Source organism: Crocuta crocuta, unplaced genomic scaffold (assembly GCF_008692635.1).
Source record: "Crocuta crocuta isolate KB4526 unplaced genomic scaffold, BGI_CrCroc_1.0 scaffold46, whole genome shotgun sequence".
Classification (NCBI taxonomy): Eukaryota; Metazoa; Chordata; class Mammalia; order Carnivora; family Hyaenidae; genus Crocuta; species Crocuta crocuta.
Window position 1 is genome coordinate 712,585 of NW_027530975.1, and position 27,889 is coordinate 740,473.

The following is a 27,889-nucleotide window of genomic DNA, read 5'->3' on the forward strand; positions in this document are numbered from 1 at the left end:
CTTCTATGGCTTCTTATTTATTAGGGCTTTACTTTTTTCTAAGTCTATTAATATAAATCAATTTACTTCTGTTATTCACTATATTTATAAATATATGTTCTTTCACATTTCTCTCAGAGACTTTCCAAACAGTTAACTGGCATCTTTTCCCACAAAAGGATCCATTCATAATGTCTCCAGTAAGATTCAACTTTACTGGATTTTCCTGGGATCCTCAAATTATCTACTATGCAAAAAACTAGACATTTTCCACAGTTAGCTCAAAAACATTTCATTTATTCATGTTTAAACTGTAATGGAATCTTTCATCATCTTTTATTGGCTTTTCTGCTATCTTTATGCCTTTATCTTCAACATAAAATGAAATTTACGTTTTTTCCCTAAATATATGAAATCAACCACAGGAAATATAAATAACACTTACATAAAAAGTTGCTGCAGATTTTAGTGTATTTAAGCATGAGACCTCCCTCTACATTTTTCCAATTCCCTTCCCTCTCTTAACTGTGCTAATTGAAGCAAATCATAAGCAAGAGCCAAAAGAAGCTAAACATGAGCAGCAAGAAGTATCTTGTTTTATTTTCATCCCACCTCCCTCCTTTTCTACCACAATGAGGAAAATGAGCCCATGTGTCACCCAGTCATGAGCTATGACCCCATAATCTATAAGAATACAAAGTCACTTTGTAAAAAGAAAAGAATGAAAACAGAATTTTGGTATCAAAACAAGATAATGGTTTAGTCTTTACTCTGTCATTTTAAACCAGCAATGCCTTTCTACTGGCTGTAACATAAAGCAGTCACAGAATGTTCTCACCATTGGCTGATGCTGACAAAATTATCAGAGCTACTACCTTTTCTGGGCCAACAACACTGAAAGAGTTAGAATCCTGGCTTTCCCAGAAATGTAGCTATCGACTTTGTGATCCACCATTTTCCCTAAAATAACCCCAGGTGAACAACAACTATGGTACACTCTTCTACAGCCTTGTCCCAGCCACCTTTTCAACAAGAAGTCTGACTAACAGGTCACTAGGTCTGTAGAGTGGAGACCACTTAAGATATTTGTCCCTGTTCCCACAAACTAAGTGGCACTAACTGAAAGTTGAGTACCAGTGAAGAAGGTAATATATTGCTAATATAGCCCTGTTTTTGCTCTCTGAGTGGTTTTTCTTATTGTACAATCATAGAGCCAAATAGGGAGATATAAAGGAGACATCTAAATCTACCAAGCTGGAAAATATGAGCCCATCTTAGGGAGTTAAGACTTTATATCATTTTTTAAACTCACCAGAGGAAGGTCTTTGACAGTTTCCCCTTCTAAATCAGATAACAATCGCTAACTGAAAGATACCATCAGCTTAAATTCCTTTAGTACTGACCTTTTCTTTTCTTTTTTGTCTGTGGCAATGGAGATTAGATGACCCATCATCACATAAGACCCCTTCACTTGGAGATAGTATTCAGAAATTATATACCCCATCAGATATAGTTATTTTCATTTATTTTAAGACCTCCAAAAGGATGATTTTCTCTGTACTCTGAACTTCACTTAAAAAAATGTCTATCTTACCCTTAATAAATGAATTTTTAGATGAAAAAATAAATCTAACAAGGAAAATGAATGTAATGCCCCAGCTAAGTTACCATCTTAATTTAGATTAAGCAAAATGCAACCTAAAAAGTATTTCAGAGATTTGGTAGTACTGATTCAGAAACACAGTGCTCAAAATGAGGTGAATCTAATTAGAGCTCTAATCATTGGCTAATTTTTTTTTTCAAAATGAAATCTTTTGGTTTGTATAGCATTGTGTAACTGTGTTTTTTATAGTTCTTCCTTCTTGGAGTTGACTGCTAACCATCAGTCTTGTCCATACCTAAGGTTTAATGTTCTGAATGTTGTTGCCTGCTAAATAACCATCAGAGAAGTCCGCCTTTTCCCCCTTGCCTGAAGTAGCAAGTAGAATTTATACTTTCTTTTTCTAAAACTCCGCAGAGCATGTGTGTGGCGTATGAAGTGGTGTGGAGATCTGTCCATCTAGTATGTTGCTAATCTCTATACCACATCCTTTAGGGAGAGGAAGCAAAAAGCATTCCTGGTGAATCTGTCACAGAAGAACAGTTTACTGATGAAGAAGGCAACCTCATCACCAGAAAAGTAATCATCATTGGGATTTTATGCATCTCTTGGGATTTAGATTTTCTACTGTTTGCTGTAGTGTCAATACTTGAAACAGAAAACAGAAAAATCTCTTTCACTGTTGCTTCCTACAGATTACTCGGAAAGTAATAAGACGAATTGCTATCCCACCAGAGAGAAAACATGATGACATGGTAATGGAGAGGGGCTGCCAGAGAAAAAGCAGAGGATAAACGCTTTGTGAACTTTCTAGAACATGCTCCTAACAGGCTGGCATCTGCAGTGTGGCAGCTTGAAGCACTTGCTGCTTTTGACATCCTGTGCATTTGATCAGGGTCAAAGAAAAAGACTTTTCTTCTTAATGTTCTTCAACATTATATATTTTTTAGTGTCTTCAGAGTTTTCAGAGATAAGTTCATTTGTGGAGAGTAGAATGTGCTGGTTTGAGCATGGGAGAGAAATGAAACTAAAGCTGTCTCTCACCACCAGACCCCTGGGCAGGACCTTCCCCCTGCCCCCACCTCCGCCTCCCTGCAGCACTTTGCCTAGAGCTTAGTGCCTGCCTGGGAGGATGGTGGAGAGCACCTGATGGAGGGCACTCACTTCCAGCAGATGTACAGAGTTTCAATGTTAGAATGGCAAAAAGCTCACATTAAGATCCTTACATCAAATCTATACATTTTCCCTTTCCAGTATGTTCTATAAGGAAGTCTGAATTCCCCCATCTTAACTGGAGGAGGGCTCTCCTCTTTGGATGTATAACAGCCCATTTCCAATGTGCCAGTTAAAGAAATAATCTTAACCACTGTGCAGTGTAACTCAGAAGATGAAACTCCATCTCCCAGGCAAAATACCTCTGGCTGCTTGTCACTCCTTTCCTTTTCTCATTTTGAAAATAGAAACTCCAATAGCCCGTGTTTACATAAGAAAAAGTGCACTGAAAATTTCTCAAGACTAACTCAGAAGATTGGAAAGGCTACTGTGTTTCTGTTGTAAAGTGGGTAAAAGTGAAGTATTTGTATAATTTTGCTCTCAGGGAAAAGTGTCCCTGGTGCTCAGTGAAGAGAGGTCTTGTTTTATGGAAAATGGATGCCTGCTTGATCTGCAGTAAGAAGGACGGGTGGGGGTTGGTAATGCCACACACAAAAAAGTTCCTCAGATCAACAACATTCACACGGTGGTTAGTTCATGATCAGTGCTTTCCTGAGAAATTTTAGTCTCAACACAACAGATTGCTTAAAATTCTGTTGGCTTAAGAAGTAATACTAATATTTTTTATAATTGGAGTTTGGGTGCCTTGAGAGCTTTGGTGATGATTTCTTTTAGCTTACAAGGAAATGAACAGGCTAACTCATTGTTTTAAACTTTATCACTAACCTTTTAAAATTTTTTATTTATTATTATTATTCTTTTTATTGCCACTAACCTTTTATTTATCACTAACCTACCAAGTTACTCCGAAGTATAGTTGTATTACTGTATTCATTCTGATGGTGCTTTCTAGCTTGCCTCGATGATGCCAGGCTTGTGTGGTTACGCGAAATAGATTGTGTGTATTTTGAGATGTGAAGTGACAAAGTGCTTTAAACTGTGTTTCACGTACCTAATCCAGCCTCAAGGGACCAGAATGGGAACCACTCTATGACTAAAACTCTTTTACTATGAAATCTTAATGCATACATTCCTTTTTACAGCAGGGAGAAGGTTATAAGGTGAAGACAGTGAAGAAGGAAATCCGGCATGTGGAAAAGAAGAGCCATTCATAACAGTAAACGGTTAGTCAAGGCTATAGGTGTGCTCATATCAACAACAGTCGGCCTTAACTTCCTGTGAAAACTCTCCTTTTGCTGATGTGTGATTCAGATATCCCCACCCCCCTGCTCTCCTCTCTTTTTCACTGAATTCCAGCTTTGAATGTCCAGTATGAAGTTATTGGAGTTATTTCTATATTTACATATGCATCCGCACACACATACTCCATTCACAGTTCATAAACTTTCCCCTCACAAACTAGTCAGGAATTTTAACTGTAAGTGGTGTTTGCAGAAGCAAATGTAAACAGTGATTTTTGAGTCCCCTGTAAGAGCAGAGGCTCCACGTGAAATGTGGTAGCATTAGACGGCCTGACAGGAAAACTGTGTGGCAACAACCAGTTCTTACCGATGCGCTCTCAGATTTGTGCACATCCAGCCTTTCACCATTTTAGCAAAATGATCTCTAAGAACTTAATTTCAGTTGAAATAGAGTGGTTGCCAATTTTAAATTAAATGGCAAGATCCCTATATAACACTTGGTAGATCTTCTAGAAACCAGGGCAAATTAAATGGAAGGTAAATGGAGTACTGTTTTTTTCAATTTTTTAAAAAAATTATTTAATGTTTATTTAATTTTGAAGGAGAGGGAAAGAGACAGAGTATGAGCAGGGGAGGAACAGAGAGAGAGGGAGACACAAAATCCAACCTGTCAGCACAGAGCCCGACACGGGGCTCGAACTCACAGACCGCAAGATCGTGACGTGAGCTGAAGTCGGACACTTAACTGACTGAGCCACCCGGGCACCCCTGGACTACCATTTTTTTAAGTGAAATGTTTGGTGAATTTTGCTTAATTTTGTCTGAACTTTTCTTCATAGATGAGGATACTTTTAGGAAACAGTGTTTTCTAAGTTGTACATTGTCCTATTATTTTTAGCTATACTTATGAAAGGTCATTTCCTAAGCATGAGAAAAGCATATGGAGCTCTTGAAAAGAAATTTTAAAAGGTCTCCTGAGTCTGTGAGGCAAAGTAGCCTGATTTCTCAAGGGCTGCGCACCAGCAGTTCTCTTAGCCCTACTGGTCAAAATGACAAAGAATATATAGATTCTGGTTTTTACTTGTACAGGTCTTCTTTCCCCAGTGACCAGAATCCTGGTACTGCAGTGTGAATGTGAGGAACTGAGAACTCTATTCTCATGCCCTGAATTTTGTATGTGACTTAACTAAGGCCCAGATAAATTCCTCTTTCTAAGTTTTAATTCCAGTACAGTTAACATATTGTGTAATATTAATTTCAGGAGAACAATATAGGGAGTCAACAATTCTATTCAACACCCAGTGCTCATCACAAGTGCCCTCTTTACCTCGCCTCGACTATTGCTCCCATTGCCCCACCAACTTCCCCTCTGGTAATCATCAGTTTGTTCTCTATAGTTAAGAGTCTGTTTCTTGGTTTGCCCCCTCTCTTTCTTTTCTTTCCATTTGCTTGTTTATTTTGTTTCTTAAATTCCACATACGAGTGAAATCATATTGTATTTGCCTTTCTCTGACTGACTTATTTCACTTAGCATTATACTTTCTAGCTCCATCTATGTTGTGGCAAATGGCAAGATTTTGTTCTTTTTATGGCTGAGTAATATTCCATTGTATGTATGTGCGCGTGTGTGTGTATATNCTTAGGGTTAGGATTAGGGCAAGGGTGAGGGTGTGTGCCTATTATTGTAGGCCCAGGTAAATTCCTAATCCCTCCCTCTCAAAAAACCTTACCATATGTTTATTCACTCCAAGATTTATTTCACTTTATTTCCATAATGCTTTCTACGTAGGCACTGAGAAACTCTTGGTAGACAACATAAGCATGGTACTTGCCCTTATTGAGCTTGTTTTGGGGATTTAATGTTAACCAATCATAACTAATCACATCAGTATAACAGCACTAAGAAAACTACCAAGAACTGCAGAACATTCTGGAATTAACATTTGTTAATACTTGTTAAGTGTACTTAACAAGTATACTTGTTAAGTGTTCTACTCTGCTCTTCATTCTCACAGCTAACCCTCTTGGACAGATGCCTTATCATCCCTATGTAACAGATAAGGAAATAGGGCTCAAAATGCCCAACATCACATAAATTTTTCAGAAACATGATACAAACCTGCCACCAGAGCCAAAACCATTAACATCCTCAGCCATGTTAACTGGAGACCTGAGGTCCGAGCTGACAGGGAGAGCTTCCTTGAGAAAGTGATATTTGAGCTCAATTTTAAAGACTGAGCAGGATGTGACTGGGTGAAGGAGGGAAGTTTGACAGCGTCTGGGGTCACCTCTAGGTACATGCAGCAGCACTCCACAGTGGCCAGAATGGGGAGGAACAGGAAGGGAGAAGTCAAGAGAACAGGTCAGTGCAGCTGGCAAAGAGTTTGTCCCTTGGGTCTGCAGAGGTAGGAAAGGTGGGAGTTGTCAGGCAGCACAAGTCTCTATAAGGATTCTGGTCTGCATACTAAAAGCAGAAGAGAAGCAGTGAAGAAAGAGTCTCAGGCAAGGGTGGGAAATGGTTCAATGCGTATGTTCTGCATCACTCGCTCTCGCTGCAAAGCACAGATGTACCAGAGGGGGGCAATAACAGATGAGCAGAAAACCAAGTAAGAAACTATTGTAGGTGCTGGCTTGGAGTGGGAGAATGTTAAGAGGCAGGGTGAATCAGGAGAAATCAACATGACTTGCTTTCCACACAGGGTAAGAGATGAGAAAATGATGCATGACATCAGTGCTGCAATATCTAGAATGAACCCACTTGTTTTGTGTGTGTTACAGCTGATCCTGGTGCAAGACATATCTAGATACATAGAAATGAATAAAGCACTAAGCATATAAGTTTGTAGTCTTGACTTAGTCCATTAAAGCAGTTGTCAGTGGTAAGTGAAATGAATCTAGAAGAGAGTTCAGTCAGCTTTAATATGCACTTCAACTTTTGCCAGCTAGTTCAGTCAGACCCAGACTCTGGATAGGAAAGAACCAAAGTGGTCGCCCATAGCATTGGAGCCATTTTTCTAGAGCAACATCCACCTAGTATATGTGAATAAATGACACCAAAAACCTATGACTGTGCTAGGTCCTTTAGACATGACATGGTCACAAAATGTACAAGAAGCCTTAAAATTACACATAACCCACCCCATAACAAAGTTGTCAGGATCTTGGCTCACATGCTATACCACTCAAAGGAGAGAGAAACTCAGCATAAAGCAAACTTAATATGTCAGATGGAAAGAACAGTGATTTAACTGTAAGCCTCACATTACTCTCCGGCGTGGTATTTACCTTCCATAAGTGAACTTGGGAAATGAGTCCAAGAATACCACCTGGAATTCCAGGACACTGAATCTGTGCTCTGGAGAAATCAATTTGCAAATATATTGAGAGTTTTTATAGCCCTGCTGGCTGCCTTTTTTTTTTTTAATAACAAAACAACTAAGCAAGTGGAATGCTGCCAAATTCACGGAGTCTCAGATGGCGACATCAAAATTTTTATTTCCCATTTTAGAACCAGTTAAACTTTGAGCTATCTGAACCCTGCACCTGCTTTTCTTTCATATCAAGTCAGTCATCCTATTTTTAATGTAAGGGAAAAGCCAAGGCTTTCAATAGCTATAAAGATGTGTACATAGTGTGTAGTGATTTATGGTTTACAAAGTGCTTTTACATTTTTGTCTTATTTAATCCTTCAAACAAGCTTCTAGTTAGGTTAGGCAGTTTTACTTGCTACCTTTTGCAGATGAATATTCCAAGGCTCCAAGAGGTCAGTGACATTTCTACTGTCATACAGCCTATGATTGGTAGAACTGGGACCGAAACTCAAGATTATTGATACTCCACCTAGTGCCCTTTCTGTTATACTTAGCTGCTGTATTTCTATAATTATGAATAATAATAGTCATGTTCTAGCAAATGATTACTATATGTCAGATACTAGGTAAGATCATTACATACATTACTGAATATAATCCCCAACACAATGCTGTAAGGTAAGTACTACTCTGAAGACCGAAGTTGAGAAAAGTTAAATGATTTACTCAAGGTCCTGTACAACTGATGAGCAAGAGAATAAAATTTGAACTCATCTGTTTTCTAAGTTCTTAATTTATATTCATAGTTAAATAGTATTTGATGATGATGAGAGACCTAAAAGCAAATGTTGAATCAAATAGGTGTACATAGGCAACCTTTAGTAAATGTCCTCATGTTATACACAGTGGAAATACTCATAGATGTTTGTTCTTTTTTAAAATAAAGCAGAACTCCATTTTGAAGGTAGCCATAACCTCTGAGTGTTTACTTCGTGAGTACCATTAGAGGGCTGATTAGTGGGGCTGTAGCAGGGAGGGTCCCCAGATGTAGCCATAAAAGATTATGGAGCAGCTGTATTCCAAACCTCTTTTGGGGGACAGGCTTAGAATCTCACAGCCATGTGGAAGCCAAGAATGACAGTGCTTGCCAAGGGTAACACTTTTTCTCAACCAGAAAATTGGTTCATTTTTTTAATTTCTTCAAAAAATATTTGACCTTTTGCCTGGCTGATAGTGGAGAGGCTACAATGGTGTTCAATGGTGAAGAACACTTCCATGGGCCCCGCCCTTCCTGATCCCTCAGCCTGTATGGGACAGATGCTTAAGGGCTAAAAGTACGAAGTCCAATATCCAATAAAAGAATAATGCAGAAACATATTTAGACTTTTGGGGGCTAGGAAGGTCACTTTGAAGTCATAACATTTAGGGGCACCTGGCTGGCTCTGTCTGTGGAGCATGTGACTCTTGATCTCGAGGTTGTGAGTCAAGCCCTACATTGTGTGTAGAGATTACTTAAAACTAAAACCTTTAAAAAGAAAAAAAAAAAGGAAGTCATGACATTTAAACTAAGACCTCATAGGTGGCGCCAACCATGAAAAGAATGGGGAAGAGGAGACACAGACTCCAAGCAAAGGATATGACATGAGCAAGGGCGTTGACAGGGAAAAGCCATAGCTGAGGAAATGAAAGAAGTGTGCACCAGAGCCTGGCGGGCTGGTGGTGGTTGAGACAGGCACATGATGACTTAAGTAATGGATGCATCATCACAGGCCAGAGAACGGGCTTTAGATTTCATTCTAAAAGAATTTGAAGCCCCTGAGGGATTTTAACCAAGAGCCTGACCCAATTTTTTTTTAGCACATAGGTTATGTAGAAAATGGGTTGGAAGGGAAACAAGAATAAATTGAAGGTTACTGGTTAGGTAACTGAGCAGTTCAGCTAAGCTGTAAAGGTGGCAGGGCTAGGACCTATGCAGTAGTTTTAGGAAAATCAACAGGTGGATTACCAGGGGCGGAGGGGATGGAGAAGGGTTGAGTCAAGAATGACCCCCAGGTTTCTGGCTGACACAACAGGGCAGTAGAGAAAGGAACAGAAGTAGAATGAGTTTTTTAAACAGGACATCAAACATTCTGTCTTAGATTCAGATTAGAGCCACTTATGAGACATCCAAGTAGTGTGTTAGATACACAAGTCTGGAGTTCTGCAGAAAGGTTGAGCCTGCACTTCTAAAAATGTTAGAGGTAAATGTTGAATACCAGAGAAAGGAAACAGCAGAGAATAGATGTGATCACCTAGGCAGTGGGTTAAAGTGAGCAAGGAAGGAGCTCAGGGTGGAGCCCCAGGGAACAAGATTTTGAAGACGAGTAGAGTTAAAAGGTTGCCTCTGACTTGTTTCCCAGACATCTCCAAGCTATTCTATATCCTCTCATCTAAGATCACCTACATGTTCAGCCTCAGTCCTGCAGTATACTTGTGTGGCTTTACTTCAAGACCTCTCAATCCATGCAGTTTCATAGTTGTGGATGAGAGAAACTGTCCTATAATGTAGATCAGCTAACATATTTTGTAAGCAGGTGACCATTGCACATTTAGAGCTCTTTTGCTTCTTAGCTACTTCGTGCGACGTTTGTAACACATACCATGTAGGTAGTAGGGAGGGCACAGTGTTGTGAGACACTATCTTAAGGCTGACATTATCTGAGAAGATTCCTGCCCACTGTAACTTTACGGTCTATCCAAGAGGCATACATGATCATAAGTCACACAAATCAAAATATATAAATGTAATAAACAATATAACAAAATGCTCTAGGCATCCACTGGAAGATATAATTCCCTCTAACAGAGAAGATATTTTAAAGTTTCTTGGAAGTGCATATTTGAACTAGTTTTTTAAGAAAGAGTAACATTTGAGACATGGCAATGTGGAGGATCATATGTTCTTTGCTCAGGAGTTTGGCTCTTATCCTGGATACAGTGGGGGTACTGGAAGCTTTGTGGCAGGTAAATAATATGATCAGATATGATTTAGGTAACCCTGAAGTAGGAGAGGGAGAAGAGAGTTTAAACACAAGGGCCTCGAATCTGTGACATGCAGGAGGGCCTGTACTGGAGACGAGAGAATGAAAAGTGAAGAATAGATTTGAGGAACCAGATTAGTTCCGTGCTGGGAGGAAAGAGGGAGAGTTAGACATCAGAGTTGTAAGTATGTAGGTAATTATTAACAAAATCATAGAACCTAAGACCACAAAACCAAAATTGGGGATTGATGTAGCCTAGGTCAGCATGCAGAGCCTTGACATTTGTTGATGATCAGGGAGAGAAGCCTGGGCTACTGTGATCATAGTGTGGTCATTTTTGGTATTTGGATGAGAAGTGAAGTGGCCTTAGTCGATGGACCCGCCAGGGAGTTTACTAGCTATGTGAACTTAGCCAGGGTCTGTGCCTTCATTTTCTCACCTTTACTGGGGTAGGAATAGCATATCTTGTAAAGTTGTTGTGGGAATTAACTGAATTTACTAAAGTAAATTGCTTCAGATAGTGGCAGGCAAGCGCATAGTAAGCACTGAGTAAGTTCATCTATTAGTAGCCAGGACCTGTAGACTAAGATGTGATGGGTGCCAGGAGGAAACAGAGAGAAGTTGGAATGGCAGCGTCACTGAAATTCTCTGAGAAACAAGGGAATGAAATAATTGAAAGTATTCTGACGCACAAACCAATATCACATGCAGAGAAATTTCATGGGAAATTACTAAAAGAGGCATTCTCATTCCTCTTTACAAGGAATGAACAGAGATAGATAACAAAATCCCAATGGCTCTAATTAATGACAGGTCTGGATTTTAACCCAGATTTCCTGATTCTGCTTCCTAGAAATTCAAGGTGCCTGAATTGCTTCACTTCTGAATATTTTTCCTGAATTTATTTGGAGTATATCTGCTTTAATGTAGTTTTGTTTTTTAGTTTCCTTACTTAAAAAAAAAATCCTAATTAACCAAAAGCCTTGGCTCGAAGGTCAAAAGGAAAGATTCTAGAGTCAGGTGGCTTGGCTTCCATTTCTGGCTCTACTATGTACCAAGTGTGCTCCCTTGGGTTTGTTTTATATCTCTATGGCTCTGTTTCCTTTCTGTAAAATGCAAGATACAATACTACCTTATTATTAAATGAGCTAAGCCACTTTAAAACAGTGCCTGGCACATACCATTTAATAATAATAGCTATACAATTTTATTATTTGATTAGTATTATATCTTTTTACTACCAAAATATAAATCAATATCTTCCCAGTATTTTTTAAACTGGCCCTATGACCTCAAGTATTTTTAAAGTCACAAGTCACTACAGAAAAAAACAAACTCAAAAAACCACTTATTGGTTGGTATTTGTTTAACAAATCTACGTGAACTGGGAATTATTTTTAAATTTCACTGCAGTGTATCATGATTACATGAAGTAACTAGAATTAATGCTTAGGAAAAAAATGTTTTTAGTCCCATGACTTCTGTAACTCAAGAGAGAAAAAGAGGAGGGAAGGGAAGAGACTTGGGTAGGGAGAGAAGGGAATAGCATGACAAATCTCCATTCTCAGTAGGCTATAAGAAAAAGATACCAGAAAAGGCTTTCTTTCCTAAAGCTGTAACAGAGCCAAGTCTTTAAAGATGAGTAACAGTTAACCTGCCAAGGTGGATCTCTTTAAGGAGAGCACAGTCTACACTTTCATGGAGATGACATTTGAGACAAACTTGAAGGATGGACAGGAGTTAGATACTAGTGAACATTGGGGAAGAGAAGTGTAGGTGAATACAAAGTGATGAGCAAAGAAAGAAGTTGGTGGGGCAACCGGGTGGCTCAGTTGGTTAAGAATCCAATTCAATCCCAGCTCAAGTCTTGCTTTCAGGGTCCTGAGTTCGGTCCCTCCATGCCCAGCATGGAGCCTACTTTATTTTTTTCTTCTTAAATAGTTTATTGTCAAGTTGGTTTCCATATAACACCAGATCTCATCCCAACAAGTGACTTCCTCCATGCCCACCAACCCCCTTCCCTTCTCCCCCACCCACATCAGCCCTCAATTTGTTCTCAGCATTCAAGAGTCATGGTTTGCCTCCTTCCCTCTCCCCAACTATTTTTCCCCTTCTTCTCCCCCATGGTCCTCCATTAAGTTCCTCCTAATCCTCCTATATGTGCGAACATATGGTATCTGTCCTTCTCTGCCTGACTTATTTCACTCAGTATAACACCCTCAATTTCTATCCATGTTGCTACACATGGCCAGATTTCATTCTTTCTCATTGCCATGTAGTATTCCATGGTATAGATAAACCACATCCTCTTGATCCATTCGTCCGTTGATGGACACTTAGGCTCTTTCCATGTTTTGGCTATTGTGGAGAGTGCTGCTAGGAACATTGGGGTACATGTGCTCCTATGCCTCAGCATTTCTGTATCCCTTGGGTGAATTCCTACCAGTGCTATTGCTGGCTCATAGGTAAGTTCATTGTTAATTTTTTGATGAACCTCCACACTTTTCCAGAGGGGCTGCACCAGTTTACATTCCCACCAACAGTGTAGGAGGGTGCCCGTTTCTCCACATCCTCACCAGCATCTAGAGTCTCCTGATGTGTTCATTTTTGCCCATCTGACTGGCGTGAGGTGGTATCTCAGTGTGGTTTTGATTTGTATTTCCCTGATGAGGAGNCTCTTTCTATCCCGATTTTATCGAGGGTCTAATTGATTAAGAAGGGATGTTGTATTTTTTCAAATACTTTTTCGGCATCTATCGACCGGATCATATGGTTTTTATCTTTTCTTTTGTTAATGTGATGTATCACATTGATTGATTTGTGAATATTGAACCAGCCCTGTAACCCCATAATGAATCCCACTTGATCTTGGTGGATAATTCTTTTTATGTGCTGTTGGATTCGATTTNATTGTTTCCTTTGCCATGCAGAAGCTTTTTATCTTGATGAGGTCCCAATAGTTCATTTTTGCTTTTGATTCCCTTGCCTTAGGGGATGTGCGAGTAAGAAGTTGCTGCAGTGGAGGTCAAGGAGGTTGTTTCCAGCTTTCTCCTCTAGGGTTTTGATAGTTTCCCGTCTCACTTCAGGTCCTTTATCTGTTTTGAGTATATTTTTGTGTATGGTGTGAGGAAGTGATCCAGTTTCATTCTTCTGCATGTTGCTGTCCGTTCTCCCAGCACCATCTGTTAAAGAGGCTGTCTTTTTTCCATTGGATACTCTTTCCTGCCTTGTCAAAGATTAGTTGGCCATACATTTGTGGGTCCAATTCTGAGTTCTCTATTCTATTCCATTGGCCTATGTGTCTATTTTTGTGCCAATACCATATTGTCTTGATGATTACACTTTGTAGTAGAGGCTAAAGTCTGGGATGGTGATGCTTCCCATTTGGATTTTCTTCTTCAATATTACTTCGGCTATTCGGGGTCCTTTGTGGTTCCATACAAATTTTAGGACAGTTCTAGCTTTGAGAAGAATGCTGGTGCAATTTTGATTGGGATTGCATTGAACGTGTAAATTGCTTTGGGTAGTAATGACATTTTAACAGTATTTATTCTTCTGATCCATGAGCATGGGATGTTTTTCCATTTCTTTGTGTCTTCTTCAATTTCCTTTGTAAGTTTTCTATAGTTGTCATCATACAGATCTCTTATGTCTTTGGTTAGGTTTATTCCTAGGTATTTTATGGTTTTTTGTGCAATTGTGAATGGGATCAGTTTCTTGATTTCTCTTTCTGTTATTTCATTATTGGTGTATAAAAATGCAACCAATTTTTGTACATTGATTTTGTACCCTGCAACTTTGCTGAATTCATGGATCAGTTCTAGTAGGCTTCTGGTGGAGTCTATCAGGTTTTCTATGTAGAGTATCATGTCATCTGCGAAAAGTGAAAGTTTGACTTCTTCTTTGCCAATTTGGATGCCTTTTATTTCCTTTTGTTGTCTGATTGCTGATTCTAGGACTACCAGCACTGCATTAAACCACAGTGGTGAGAGAGGACATCCCTGTCGTGTTCCTGTTTTTAGGGGGAAAGCTCTTAGTTTTTCCCCATTGCAGATGATGTTAGCTGAGGGCTTCTCATAGACGGCTTTTATGATGTTNCCTAGTTATGGGTCTGTTCAGATTTTCTATCCTTCCCGTGTGAATTTTGGTAATGCGTGTGTGTTTAGGAATTTGTCCATTTCTTCTAAGTTGTCCAGTTGGTGGGCATATAATTTTTCATAGTATTCCCTGATGGTTGCTNATCGTTCTTTTGTACGTTGTTCTTTAATCTCCATGTTTATGGAGGTTTTCCAGACTTCTTCCTGTGATTGATTTCAAGTTTCATAGCATTGTGGTCTGAAAGTGTGCATGGTATGATCTCAATTCTTTTATTTTTATTGTGGGCTGCTTTATGTCCCAGTATGTGATCGATTTTAGAGAATGTGCCATGAGCCCTTGAGAAGAAAGTGAATTACATGGCCTCAGGATGTAGACTTCTAAATATATCGGTCAAATCCATCTGGTCCAATGTGTCATTCAAGTCCATTATTTCTTTAGTGATTTTCTGTCTAGTTGATCTATCCATTGCTGTAGGTGGAGGATTAAAGTCCCCTGCCATAAGCACTTTCTTGTCCATAAGATTGTTTCTGTTTGTGATTAATTGTTTTATGTATTTGGGTGCTTCCATATTCTGTGCATGGACATTTATAATTGTTAGCTCTTCTTGATGGATAGACCCTGTAATTATTATATAATGCCTTTCTTCATCCCTTATTACTGCCTTTACTTTAAAGTCCAGTTTGTCTTGGGGTACCTGGGTGTCTTCGTCAGTTAAGTGGCCGACTTCGGCTCAGGTCATGATCTCATGGTTCGTGGGTTCGAACCCCACGTTGGGCTCGAACCCCACGTTGGGCTCTGTGTTGACTGCTAGCTCAGAGCCTGGAGCCTGTTTCAGATTCTCTGTCTCCCTCTCTCTCTGACCCTCCCCTGTTCACACTGTCTGTCTTTCTCTATCAGAAATAAGTAAAACATTAAAAAAATTTTAAATCCAGTTTTTCTGATATAAGCATAGCTACTCCAGCTTTCTTTTGACCTCCAGTAGCATGATAGATATTTCTCCATCCCCTTACTTTCAATCTGAAGGTGTCCTCAGCTCTAAAATGAGTTTCTTGTAGGCAGCAAATAGATAGATTTTGTTTTTTTATCCATTCTGCTACCTTATGCCTTTTGATTGGAGCATTTAGTCCATTTACATTCAGTGTTATTATTGAAAACTATGGGTTTAGAGNCTTTCCCTCTTTCTTCCTCTTCTGGAATTCCTATGATATGGATATTGTCCTGTTTGATTGTACCGCTCAGCTCTTGAACTCTCCTTTCGTGTTCCTAGATCAGTTTACTCTCTTTTTCTTGGCTTCCTCTTTTTCTATAATTGTGTCTTCTAATTCACCTGTTCTCCTGTTGCCTCTTCCATCAGTGCATTGGACGCCTCCATTTTATTATGCACCTCATTTATAGCATTTTTTAATTCATCACAACTATTTTTAAGCTCCATAGTCTTTGTAGCAATAGTTTCTCTGCTGTCTTCCATGCCTTTTTCAAGCCCAGCAATTAATCTTATGACTTTGTTCTAAATTCTTGTTCAGGTATGTTGTTTATATCTGTTTTGAGCAGTTCTTCAGCTGTCATTTCTTCCTGGAATTTCTTTGGAGAAGAGTTCTTCCATTTCATCATTTTAGCTGGCTTTCTGTCTCTCGTTAGTTTTAAAAGCTTATTATGCACTCTGAACCTGTGACTACTGCTGTATTAAAGAAGGTTCATTGACTGTCCAAGGCCTATATCTTCAGGAAGTGTTCTTGAATGGTGTCTCTTGGTCTCTCTTGTTGAGACTTTGGTTATTTTCTTTCCCTACTCATAGTGGTATTTGGGACTCTCCACCATGTGTACTTTGGCTTGTTTCTTAAGGCAGCCCTGGAAAAGAAAACAGAAAGACAAGCACACAGGGAACAAAGGCACACGAACACACAGACAAATCCAACAAACACACAAACTGAAAGGGAAAAAGAAAAAAAAAAGAAGGAAAAAGAGGAAGGAAGAATAACAAATAATAAAAATAACAAATAAAGAAGAAGAAAAGAAAATAGAAAAGAAAAATCCCAAAAGATAAAGGACAGTTTAAAAGCATAAAACCAGAATTCCTAGCTCCAAATAAAAAGCAGGGTGTATGCAGTGCTGATGGAGGAGCATATGCAAAGAGAGAAATGAAAGGGTGGGAAGGAAGTTAAATTGGACAATGACCAGTCAGAGAGACTAAAAGGCTTAATTTAGAGAGAGAAAGAGAAGAATATGGTAAGAGGCGAGAAGAAAGAAACGAAGATAATGTTACTCAGAGAAACTGTACAGTCTGATTACTCCAGAGAGAGAGAGAGACAGACAGAAAGGTAGAGGTGGAGGTATAGAATATACATCTAGAGAATGGATTAAATGTGACTGTTTAAGCAAACCAATGACCACAGTGCCCAGACCCAGGGGGGGGGNACCCCAGGATCCGGTAAAAAAAAAAAAAAAAAAAGCAGCTCTCTAGAGGGGATGGTCATGGTTTGGTGTAGGCAAATCTCAGCTTCCACTACATACTGTGGCAGCTCCCTGAGGTCCTGCCTTGGTGGTTGTAGGGAGAAAAATGGCAGCTTCCCAGTCCCTTCTCGGACCAAGTGTTGCAACTCACTCTTTTGGGTCCGATCTCCCTATACTGTGTGTGTAGCCAAGTTGGACTGAGGTCTATGTCCCAAGCCACACCTTGTTTCCAGATCTTAGTCCGCGTGCCCCATTGATACTGCCCAAAATATAAACCCACATGCCAAGTCCCTCCAAGCAGTTTCAATCCAGCCACCTCCCCACTGGGGATTGAGCTGAGCCAGAAGAGGGCAGAGTGGCTTCACGAGTGCCGCCTCCCCTCCAGATTGGGCTGGAGAGCAGAAGAGCAGTTTCTTCTGGCGTCCCCTATGACCTAAGCCATCCAGCTCAAAGTCAGCTACACAGCTGGAAATTGGATCACTCTGTGTCCCAAGCAGAGGTTTTTCTCTTCTCCAGGGACAGGTACAGTTCCTTGAGCAGTTTCAGCCGCTCTTTCTTTTCCCCTCGACTCACCGTGGCTTCCCGCAAAGGGGCTCTCGCCCCCCCGCCCCGTGTCTCCAGGTCCCAGCTGGTTTTTTATCTTCCCCAGTTTGACTCACGCTATAAGTTGTTTTCTCAGTGGACTCAGTCTCCTTTTCCTCCCAAACTCCTGGATTCTGTAAGGGTTCCTACGGTTTCAGGCCTTCTCCATTTGGGAGATGGGGGCAAGTGAAATGTATGGAACTCCCTACTTCTCCGCCATCTTACCTAGCTAGAGCCTACTTTTAAAAAAAGAAAAGGACACTGGAAACCAATGTGTTGATGACTAGCACGCAGTCTAGCTCCCCCTATTATGGTCCATGGAGTGTCAGCATCACCTGGGAGTTTTGTTAGAAATGCAGCATCTCTGGGTTTACCCTGACCCACTGAATCAAAATCCACATTTGAAGATCCTCTAGGTGATATATAAGGACATTAGACTTTGAGAAGCAGCGTTCTAGAATATATCACTGGCTCTTAAACATGGTTGAACATTCAAATAATCTGGAGAGTTTTTTAAAAGTGTTTTTGATGTTTGAGGTTTGTTTTTTTTATTTTTAGGAGCTCCATCTCAAGAAATTCTAAATAAATTGGCATGAGATGTGGTCTGGACACTGGGTGTTTTTAAGTCTCCCAAGATAATTCTAATGTGCACCCAAGATTTAGAACCACTGGAGATTATGAAAGAAAGCTTCTCACTGAAGGGTAGTGGACAGTAAGCCTGATTGGGCTGAACTTCAGAAAGCTTAATATACCGAACTAAAGACAGATGATTTTTTTGTTTTGCTTTTAAGGTGGGCACTAAGAGCTAAAAACCACTGGTATGTGGCCATATAAAGGAAATGATGGTTCTAACTCAAGCATACCCCTGACTTGAAAATGGATGTGGAAAGTACAGCATTCATCTGTAAGACATAAACTGCCATGAAAACACACTGATAGCTGTTTCTCTATATATTAAAAATGTTTCTTAAAATTAAAAAATATATAAGGGTGCCTGGGTGGCTCAGTTGGTTAAGCTTCTGACTTTGGTTCAGGTCATGATCTCATGGTTCGTGGGTTTGAGCCCCACGTCGNTATATATATATATATATATATATATATATATAGTGAAATGATTAAAAGGAATATTTGTCTTTCTGAGTTAGCGTCTACTACCTTTGGTATTTAAAAGCATGAAAGCCCAAAGACAGATTCCTAAATGCAAAGTCTTCTATCTCAGATGTATTACCTACACCCAAAAAGGGAAATGGACTCAAATTCTATCTCTGAAATGTCATCTTGATGGCTCCTGCCCTCATACCTTTCCATCAGATGGCGCTCTCATCACAATTTGTAAGATGTCAATATTTTATGATAGTCATACAGTCTCTCAGCTGAGGCACTCATGGTTTTTGTAGAACCCTGTACTTGGTATAAAGTCTTTTATCCAGTGAATGACCTTCCTGCACCCTGTGGTCAGGGAAAACACACTCTGATTGTATGACCAAGAACAAGAGAGATTTACAAGGGGAACTCACTCCCAATCTTTTTCTTTTTAACTGTCATGGACACCACACCTGAATATAAATGGACATAATAGCATTTTAAAAATTATAGACACATATTCAATATTTCTATAAAAGATAACACATGCTTGCATCAAGTTGATAGGAGAAACACTTTGCTTCTTATGGCAAAACTGACCTGGGAAATTGGATTACCTTTTAGAAGAGAGGATGCCAAACAAATAAAGTTCAACTGGGCTGTAGTGATGATTGCCTAGCTATATAAATTTATTGAAAAGTATCAAACTGTATATTTACAATAGATAAGTTGTATGACATGTAAATTACATGTCAGTTAAGCTGAACAGTGTGGGAATGAGGGGTTCAACTAGAGAAGACTACCGACGAGCCTCGCTAGGAAGACACAAGGAGAACATGGGGGTAACATCATCATAGGGTCATCTAAGAACCCTGGTGCCCAGAAGATTAGGTGTAAGTGGTAACGGAGGTGAGAAAATCCTGATCCTACTTGGATTTATTTGTCCACTTTCTGGGGCATGGCCTGCCCAATGAGTCACTTTCCTTCTCTACAACCTTTACAGAGTCATGGGAAGGAGGTCAGATACTGAAATCACCCCAGAAGGAATTGACACTTTGATGTTTTTGGCTCCGAGCATTAGTGACCTGGGCATGCTGGCGAGTAGCACTTTCAACACTAAAAAGGAAGCAAGAACTAGTAGAGCAGACAGAGGAAGTACTGTACTAACATGTTTACATAAGCCGAGGTGTCCTGGGCGATTCCTCTTAAAGAGACAGAAACTTGTCCAGTATAAGAAAACAACATCAGGGTCACTGACGACACCCTTGAGCCCCAACAGAAGCCCAGTTCTGCAGGTGCTTCTAGGCCTACACAAAGGGTCTGCTGCTTACTAGGGAGTGGACACAGTTATTCCTACATTGTGTTTTTGCCTTCCTCGGGTTTTCTACAGGGGCTGGGATTCATTTTCAGGCCAGAATTCAGGTCTGTCACTTCACACTGATAGAGGACAATGAACTATATGTAGGAAAACTTTCTTTTATGAAGAAAGAGTTCAATAGCAAAAAGGACTGATTTATTTTGACCATATTAAGCCTGGTTATAAAACACACAGACTTTATGCAATTATTACTCAGTAAGACAAGATGTTCTCAGCCTCCATAAAGAAGCTCAAATATAATGAATCGATTTTGTCGTGACTGATGTGGGGCGGGAGGAGGGAAAGTATTCTTTGCAGTGATGGGAGACAGTCTTTCATTTTAATTTGTGCATGGAAAAGCAATTTCAGAGTAATGAAGTAATGATGCCGTTCTCCCTTTCTGAAAGATGAGTTGCACTTTGGGGAATGAGCCCTTATAAAAAATACAGACATTCCTGAAATGCTCTAATCTGACTCAATATCCCTGGCTCTTTATGCTCATGAGGCCCCCAGACCCTCCTGATATTTTGACGTTGATGGAAATCCCACACAGCACCTCTGTGAGCCTCATTTTATAGACAAGACTAGGCCCAAAGGGCTGTAAATGGCTTTCCCAAGTACCTGAGTGACCTAATCGTTAGATAGAGCCCTAGAAGAGGGTCTTTTCCAATACAATCTCAAAAACCACAAATACAGTCCTTTGGAGATCACAGGTTACCTAGAAAAAGTTACTGCCTTCAAAGAGCTTTCGGGTACACCTCAGGGCTTTGTCCTAGCAGATCATGTTGGTAAAAAGAATTGTGTTAAACCACCCCATTAGAAAGTAGAGGCCTCATTCTCTAAGGCTTTTCTGTTGAATGGGAAGGAAGGCTTAGGCAAGTTCTAAGAAAAAAAGAATAAGGGAGAGAGAAAGAGAAGAGAGAGAGAGAGAAAGAAGGAAAAGAAAGAAAGAAAGAAAGAAAGAAAAGAAGCAAGCTAACCTCACTCCTTCTTGTCTGACTTTCCACAGGATCATGTGATTTTACTGCCAGTATTGAGGAAGTCATGGAAGAGATGTCAGCAGGAAGTAAAAATTCATGGAGAAGGGTGTGTGTGTTTGCTGCTTCCACACATTAATGGCATGATTTTTTTTTAATGCAAAAAGAAAAAAAGAAATCTACCCACATTTTAATTTAGCATGAGCCAATTTACAGAGCATGGAAATTCACTTTCATTCCCAGGATTGGCGCGTGTGCAATTAGCAATGCAGTGTATATACAAGAAGCCAGGCTGTTAACAGTTTATCTTAAGTAATTTGGTGTCATTTACAAAAGGAAGAAATTCCTGCCGCCAGAAGGGACAGAAGATGGGATGATGAAATCACAGAGAAACACTAAAATTACTAACTCCACAACAGCTCGCCTTATTTTTCTTGGACCCAAACTGTCAGGGTATAAACACTATTTGTTTCTTTTTTAAAACATCTATAGTTTTGCTGTAAATAATAACACTGTATAAATTCTAACAGAAAAATAGAATAAATGTTGATAAGGCACTGCCTCTTAGAACACAAACAGAATATTGCAGATGCATTTAACATACTAGGGGTCTCCAGTGACTTCACCCTAGAAGAGGAGGGAGGGGCTCTGGGTGGGGGGATCTTCACTGATTCTTGTATATTAGCAATTATAATGTTTGTATATGCAAAACTGCTAGCTTGATTTTAAAAAAACAAAAACAAATCTTTAAAATCTGCTGCAAATTTAAATAATTCCCAAAATGAGGAATTCTGTAGTTCTGTGAAAAAATTTTTTCTTCAGAATACTAATATTTTGATGCATGTGTATCACCTTATTTTGATTAAATCTTTTCCAATTTTGCAAACACTACAGTAAACGGCAACACAGAAGATTTTATCTGTAAACACAAAGCCCTTCATCTAATATTTGTTGCTATTGCCAATTTTTCAATGAAATGACCTAAAAATGAAAAAAAAAAACCTATACAGTAGTTGCTTTAGGGGGCGGGGGGTGCTGTTAGTGCTTAAAAGGGGGTAATGCTTGCCGCTTTAGAGGTGGATGGTGCTCATAAGAGGCCCCAGTTGGGGGTATTTAAAATGGACTGAACAGAAATTCTTAGCTCGTAGAATGGCAGCACGCTGTACAATTATTACTGTATCGTGTACTGGCTATAAGATGTAGACACCTTTGAATAAGCCAATCATTTGTAACCATTCTAGCAGTGTCATATTAGGTTAATAAGGCTGCTGTGTTTTAAAGGGCATTTTTATTTGGGTTTTGGTGAAATCCTTTAATTTGTTGATTATATTCATATAAAATCAGCATTCATTGACACATAGCTCTAATGACATGTATGAAAAACCATACACTGGATGACCTAGTCGATTATTTAAGCATAAAATAAATTGTGTTAAACTCTTCACCCACCTGTGCTCTACAGTGTCCTTGTGTTCTCTGGCAGAAGGTAACTGTCCTCCAGCCGCCCGCAGCAGCCCTCCCCCCAGGCCTAGCTGAGCCTCTGTGGTCACTGGAGTCCCTTTCGGTTCTGCCCTGCAGACTCTCAGCTTATAAAAATTCTGTGCATTTCGTGGAGGATGCCCTCATCCTGTTTGTGCCGCACCCAGAAAAGTGATGACTGGGGGCTTACTGCAACCACATGTCCAGAAGTTGTCAACGGACAGCTCCAGGAACCCTCCAGGCTGCAGGGCCTTTTAGTCCCTCGCTCACTTGTTTGTTTGCAGTTGGCATTCGTTGTCAGTGCTTAGAAGTTGGGAGATTTCACATAAGACCCAAATTTCTAACCTTCCCTAAAAAGCAGGATTTGGCAACAACAGTCCTCGTTTCCAGAAGGTAACGACTTGTGGGGCCATGTTGTCCCTGCCCTCCAACCAGATGTGAGGTCCAGGCAGCACAGAAGCCAGCCCTGCCTCTTACGTTTGTTAGTCCTGACTAGCTTGGTAGGCACTGAGGTTTGCAATCAGACACTACATGATTAATTCAACAGGGCCAGAGACCATGGCTGTTCTAATTTTCATTCTAGCCCAGAACCAGGCATATAGCAGTGGTGGTACTAGTAATTATCACTAAAATTGGAGCACTCACTATATACCCGACTGTATAATAAGTGCATTGCATTGATTAATTCAGTCCTCATAACCACTTCATGACATAGGTACTGCCTTTGGTAGTAATTGTCCCCTTACAAATATTAAAGGGGCTTGGATCCATTACATAGGGTCACATATTTCATGTCCATTAAAGATGATTGCTGATGCAGCACCTGACTGGCTTAGTTGGTGGAGCATGTGACTCTCGATCTCAGAGTCATGAGTTTGAGCCCTCCATTGGGGGTAGAGTTTACTTTAAAAAAAAAAAAGAAAGAAAGATGATTCTTGAATTGGATGCATTGTTCCCAACGAAGATTCAATATCAATGCAGAACACATGTACAGAGAATTTACTTTACATGAATAATGGGGCTAGGCTGCATTCGTATGATATCACAAGTGAACAGAAATTGCCTCTCCACCTACACCAAAATCATAATGAGCAAACTCAGATCCCTGAAAGGTTAAAAAAAAAAAAGTCTCAAGAGCCTCTCTTGTAAAACTGGGATCAGAATTCAGATATTCTAACTTCCCATCTAAGAGTTACAGATTTCTGACCCATAGTCCTTGATAGAAATGTGTTTATCCTGAATTGGCAACTCAATCATGTATACTTACCTGGGTATTAAATGATGGTATATTATGTTTATATAGCTAAAAAATTTGACTTTAGGGATATGTGATGGGCTAAACTACAATTCAAGAGAAAGTTCATAAATTTACTCAGAAATGAGGTATCCAAAATGGGAAAACAAAGCTTTTATTTGCATTTAAATGTGTGTTTGCACATATTTATATATGTATGCATAGATTGAATAAGGGCATACATTATATATTCCTAATAATCTTTGGCCTGCTAGCTTATAAAAATGTGTTTAAGCTTTTCCTTGATTGAAATTGCTGTTTTTAAAGAAACCTGTCATTGATAGATTTCTGATATTTGCTGTTTTTTGTTTGATTTTCTTGGCAAACTCCTGAATTTGTTAAATTAAAATGTATTATGATTAGTGTATTGCCAAGTTATGGCAATAGAATATGCAGGGTTATCTCATCATTTCTAAGAGGAATCTACTTCACTGAACAGAGAAGCAATCAGCCTTCTTTCCTCTATTAATAAATTCTGCCTTGGCATCCTGATGTTCTACCATGTTTGTTTCGGTACTGTCCTGGGATTCCATCAAGACTGAGGTTTCTCTCTAGGGCAAATAAAAACGTGTTCATTTCCTTCATTATTATGAGCATCAGGTCACATTTGGCTGTGTGATAGGGTGTGTGATAAGCCCAGAAATATAAATCACAGGAATAAGAACTCATCCCTTGAGTCTCTGAAGAAACCAGAATCCCAAAGCTAACTTCCTATCTGGATAAGTCTTAGCATTTTGGGTTTGTTACAGAGACCCTGACATATTAAAAGATGTGTAATTCCCTAGTCATATGACATTGCTTCTCTTTCATGAATTCATGACCAAATAGTCCAGAAGTAAATCTCTCTAAAACTGAGATATGAGCCTAACTTCACAAGAGTTCTTTAAAAAATGGAGATAAGAGGCAATGGTATCATTTATCTATGTGATTACTTAGCTAACAATGTACCAACACAAAATAAATAACAGAATGGTCTCTGGACCATCCTTAGTAATTGGTCCAATAGCCTTCACTTCTTGGACAGAATTAAATGCAGATAGTTCAAATTAGGGCAAAATGAAATCTTCCACTACAGCTACTACACTCAATGACATGGCTGTGAATAGTATGTACAACGAAGTGAGCCTGCAGTGAAGAAATTTTATTCTTTATCCCTCAGTGCTTTCTGAGTTAAGGACTAAACACAAGGTTGCATTTTCAACAGGACATCCAGGGACTCCGCATTGGTTCCAAAGTTGTCCCAAAGCAAAGTAGGGAGAAACATACTCGGAGAATGCTGAAGCCAGTGGGAGCCATCAGGCCACAGGAGGCTCCCTGGAAACAAAATCTGCCAGGATTTTTGGTCCAAGACCACCTTGGAACTTCTTGTTTTTATCCCAGAAAAATAAGTGCTCCCCCTACCTAGTTTCCCTTGACATCCTCAATTGCCACTTCTCTTCTGACACCTAGTTCAAGCAATGGCATAACTTTGAGAGCTGGGAAAGAATAGTGTTACCGGCTTTTCAAAGGAGTCCCAGCAGGTGTGGCAAATGCTAGCTGTGCACTCCCTGAGGGCAGGGACTGTGGTTTGTCTTCTGCTGTATCCACAGCACATAGAATACTGCTTGACACCTCATAGGTAGGTGCTCATATTTGTTAGTGCCTGAATGAATCATCAATCAAGCATGAGCGGTCACAGGACAGCAAATGGGACGTGTTACCCTGTGCACCATCTTGTGCACCATCTTCTTTACACATTCAACCACGTTGGAAATCAAAGGAAAGCACAGCTTTTGATTCTAATGATTTCATTCACCAAGGACTAACTTCCTCTTTCCAGTTGCACAATGCCCTCTTAGCCACAAAGTCTTAAATAGATTTGAGTATGCCAACATGAGCAAACAGGACATCAATCACAATGTTGAAGGAATAGGGCATCCTTCCTATGACCATGGCTATTCTCCTTATCCTTATCACCAATAGGCTGCTGAAAAGAATGTAGAGAACCCGTCACGAACCCTCATCTCTGAAAGTCAACTTGGCCTCCCCTCTTTTAGACATGATAGATTTTTTTTAAAGTCTAGCTACCTCAAGATTCCTACCTTGCCGCTGTTCAGTGTCTGAAAAAATATGGCCAGCATTTTGTTTTTAATCAGGAGATTTTAATGAATAAGTGGACTGCGAGTTCTCTTTAAAATCTGAAGAAGTGACAATGCTATTTCTGAACTCCTTTATGACAACAACCACCTGGAGCAAAGCTGCACGTACCACCTCTGGATGAACATGTGTTTTACAGATGCTCAGCATGACCCTTTCTGTTCCTACTGCATCTCAATCCAATCTACTTCATTCTTGTCTATTTAGTCTTTGTTTGGTCTGACTGGAAGAAGGAGAAGGCAAATTGCTGCAATCTTGCTTCAATTCTTCCTTCTATTTAGCAAACCAAGCATTGACTTAATTTTCATCCTCTCAGCTCCAATAGGAACAGGAATAAGGGAGTGAGGAACTGAGAAGAAAGATGGGTCATGTGGTTCTCCAAACCCATCCCTGCCCATCTCATTCAGCAGCAGATATTCAGTGCCGGCCACTTTACAGGTACTCTTCCAGATGCCAGACAGAGTGAGGAGCATGCACACAGCCTCTGTGTGCAATCTAAATCTAGAAACCCCCCTCCCAGGACAAAAACACCCTGTAATAACTTGTAGAAACAAAACTACTGCAGGACACTGTAGGTAGTACGTGCTGGAGAATGAAGGAAGACCATGCAGAAGGTGAGTAACAACCCCACAATGACTGAGTGTAGCCGTGATACTTTCCTATCATGCCTGCTAGTCGTAATCAAATGCAACTCAAGGGCTGGCAAAAATTCAGTAGAAAACTTTAAAAACATCTCAAGGTTATTGGATCAACTCTACAAGAGAATACAAGCCCATTTTGCTTCCAAAGATTCTGAATTTAGGTGAAACCAGTTGAAACTTTGAACTCGTGCAATGTTCTTCACTTTCCACACATCAAGTTCTTCATAATTCAGGGACCTCTTCACAAATCTTCCCCTGCTGATGCCAACCCACAATGGCAACTCAGGTAAACTAAATGGGTGTTCCATGCTTCACTACTCAAGTCTCCATGATGTCTCACCACTCAGGCCTCCATGGTGCATCAAGTCTCCTTGATGGTTTTTTTTGAATGTCTTGCTCTTTAAGAACAAGGACTGTTTGTGGCACCTGGGTGGCTTAGTCAGTTAAGCATCTGACTTCAGCTCAGGTCATAATCTCACGGGTTTGTGAGTTCAAGCTCTGCATCAGGCTCTGTGCTGACAGCTCAGAGCCTAGAGTCTGTTCAGAGTTTGTGTCTCCATCTCTCTCTGCCCGTCCCCTGCTCACTCTTACTCATGCACTTGCTCTTTCTCTCTCGCTGTCTCCCTCGTGCTCTCTCATTCTCTCTCTCTCTCTCTCTCTCAAAAATAAACATTAAAAAAATTTTAAGAACAAGGACTGTTTTCCACAGTCCCAAGAGCAGAGCTGGGCACACAGAAGATATGTAATAAATACTCAGTCTTGCATGTCTAATCATTTACTAGTTCTTTCTGGGGTGAAGGCTCACCAAACTGCAGCGATGCTGCAGTACACACTCAGAGCTCAGTATCCACACACACCCCACTCTCTGGAAGTTGGTGCTTGGTACAGTAAAAAGCAGAGATACATCTCCCTCATAGCTTGGCTTGCTAACCTGTATCATGGTCAGTGTGCCTTGTCTGTGTAGAATTTAAAGGAAAAAGTAAATAAAGGGTATCTAAGGAAAAGCCTGTGGAAACTTACTTAACCCATTCAAGGCCATGTAGGTAGGTAGATGGTGGATGGATGGATGGATATAGTGATAGATAGAGTATGGCAAGCTTTAGAGTAACTGTCATGCTTCTGGCTAAAATACAACTTTGATACTCAAGTCTCATTGGCCAAAGTGGTCATGCTCTCAAATATCTATGGGCACTAGGCAGGTCATCTAAAATAGGCAAAAGGGTTGAGGTAGATGGTTATTCTATATAAGTTATCATCTACCTCTTCCTGCAGGGGATTACTTTCCAGCCCCATTGCTATCATCTTAACTATGCAGCTTGCTTTGGCCAGTGAAAGAAGAAGAGATGCTCTAAGAGCTAGTGCATTTTTCTTCATGCTCTCTTTCCTCCTAATTCAATACCAAGGATGCTCCCCAAAGAGATCCTTCCTGGCCTGGTGCTAGAGTGAAGGTAGTGTGGAACAGAGACATGGTCACCCCAATGGACATGCAATGTGAGCAAGAAATAAACCTTTCTAGTAAGTGACTGA

General features: G+C 40.0%; 1 protein-coding gene across 3 annotated transcripts in view; it reads left to right on the forward strand.

Moving 5' to 3' along the window:
* ANK3 (ankyrin 3) overlaps positions 1-22,256 on the forward strand; it is a 338,327-nt gene extending 316,071 nt beyond the window's left edge. For 2 of the 3 annotated variants that reach the window (XM_077770152.1, XM_077770153.1), the window contains 2 exons: positions 3,835-3,915; positions 20,845-22,256. In XM_077770152.1, the coding sequence (XP_077626278.1) occupies positions 3,835-3,906 (72 nt within the window). In that variant the 3' untranslated portion in view covers positions 3,907-3,915; positions 20,845-22,256. Of the gene's footprint in view, positions 1-2,074; positions 2,159-2,274; positions 2,335-3,834; positions 3,916-20,844 lie in introns of all 3 variants that reach the window. The other variant, XM_077770154.1, reaches the window with a different exon arrangement.
* The last annotated feature ends 5,633 nt before the right edge of the window (positions 22,257-27,889 follow it).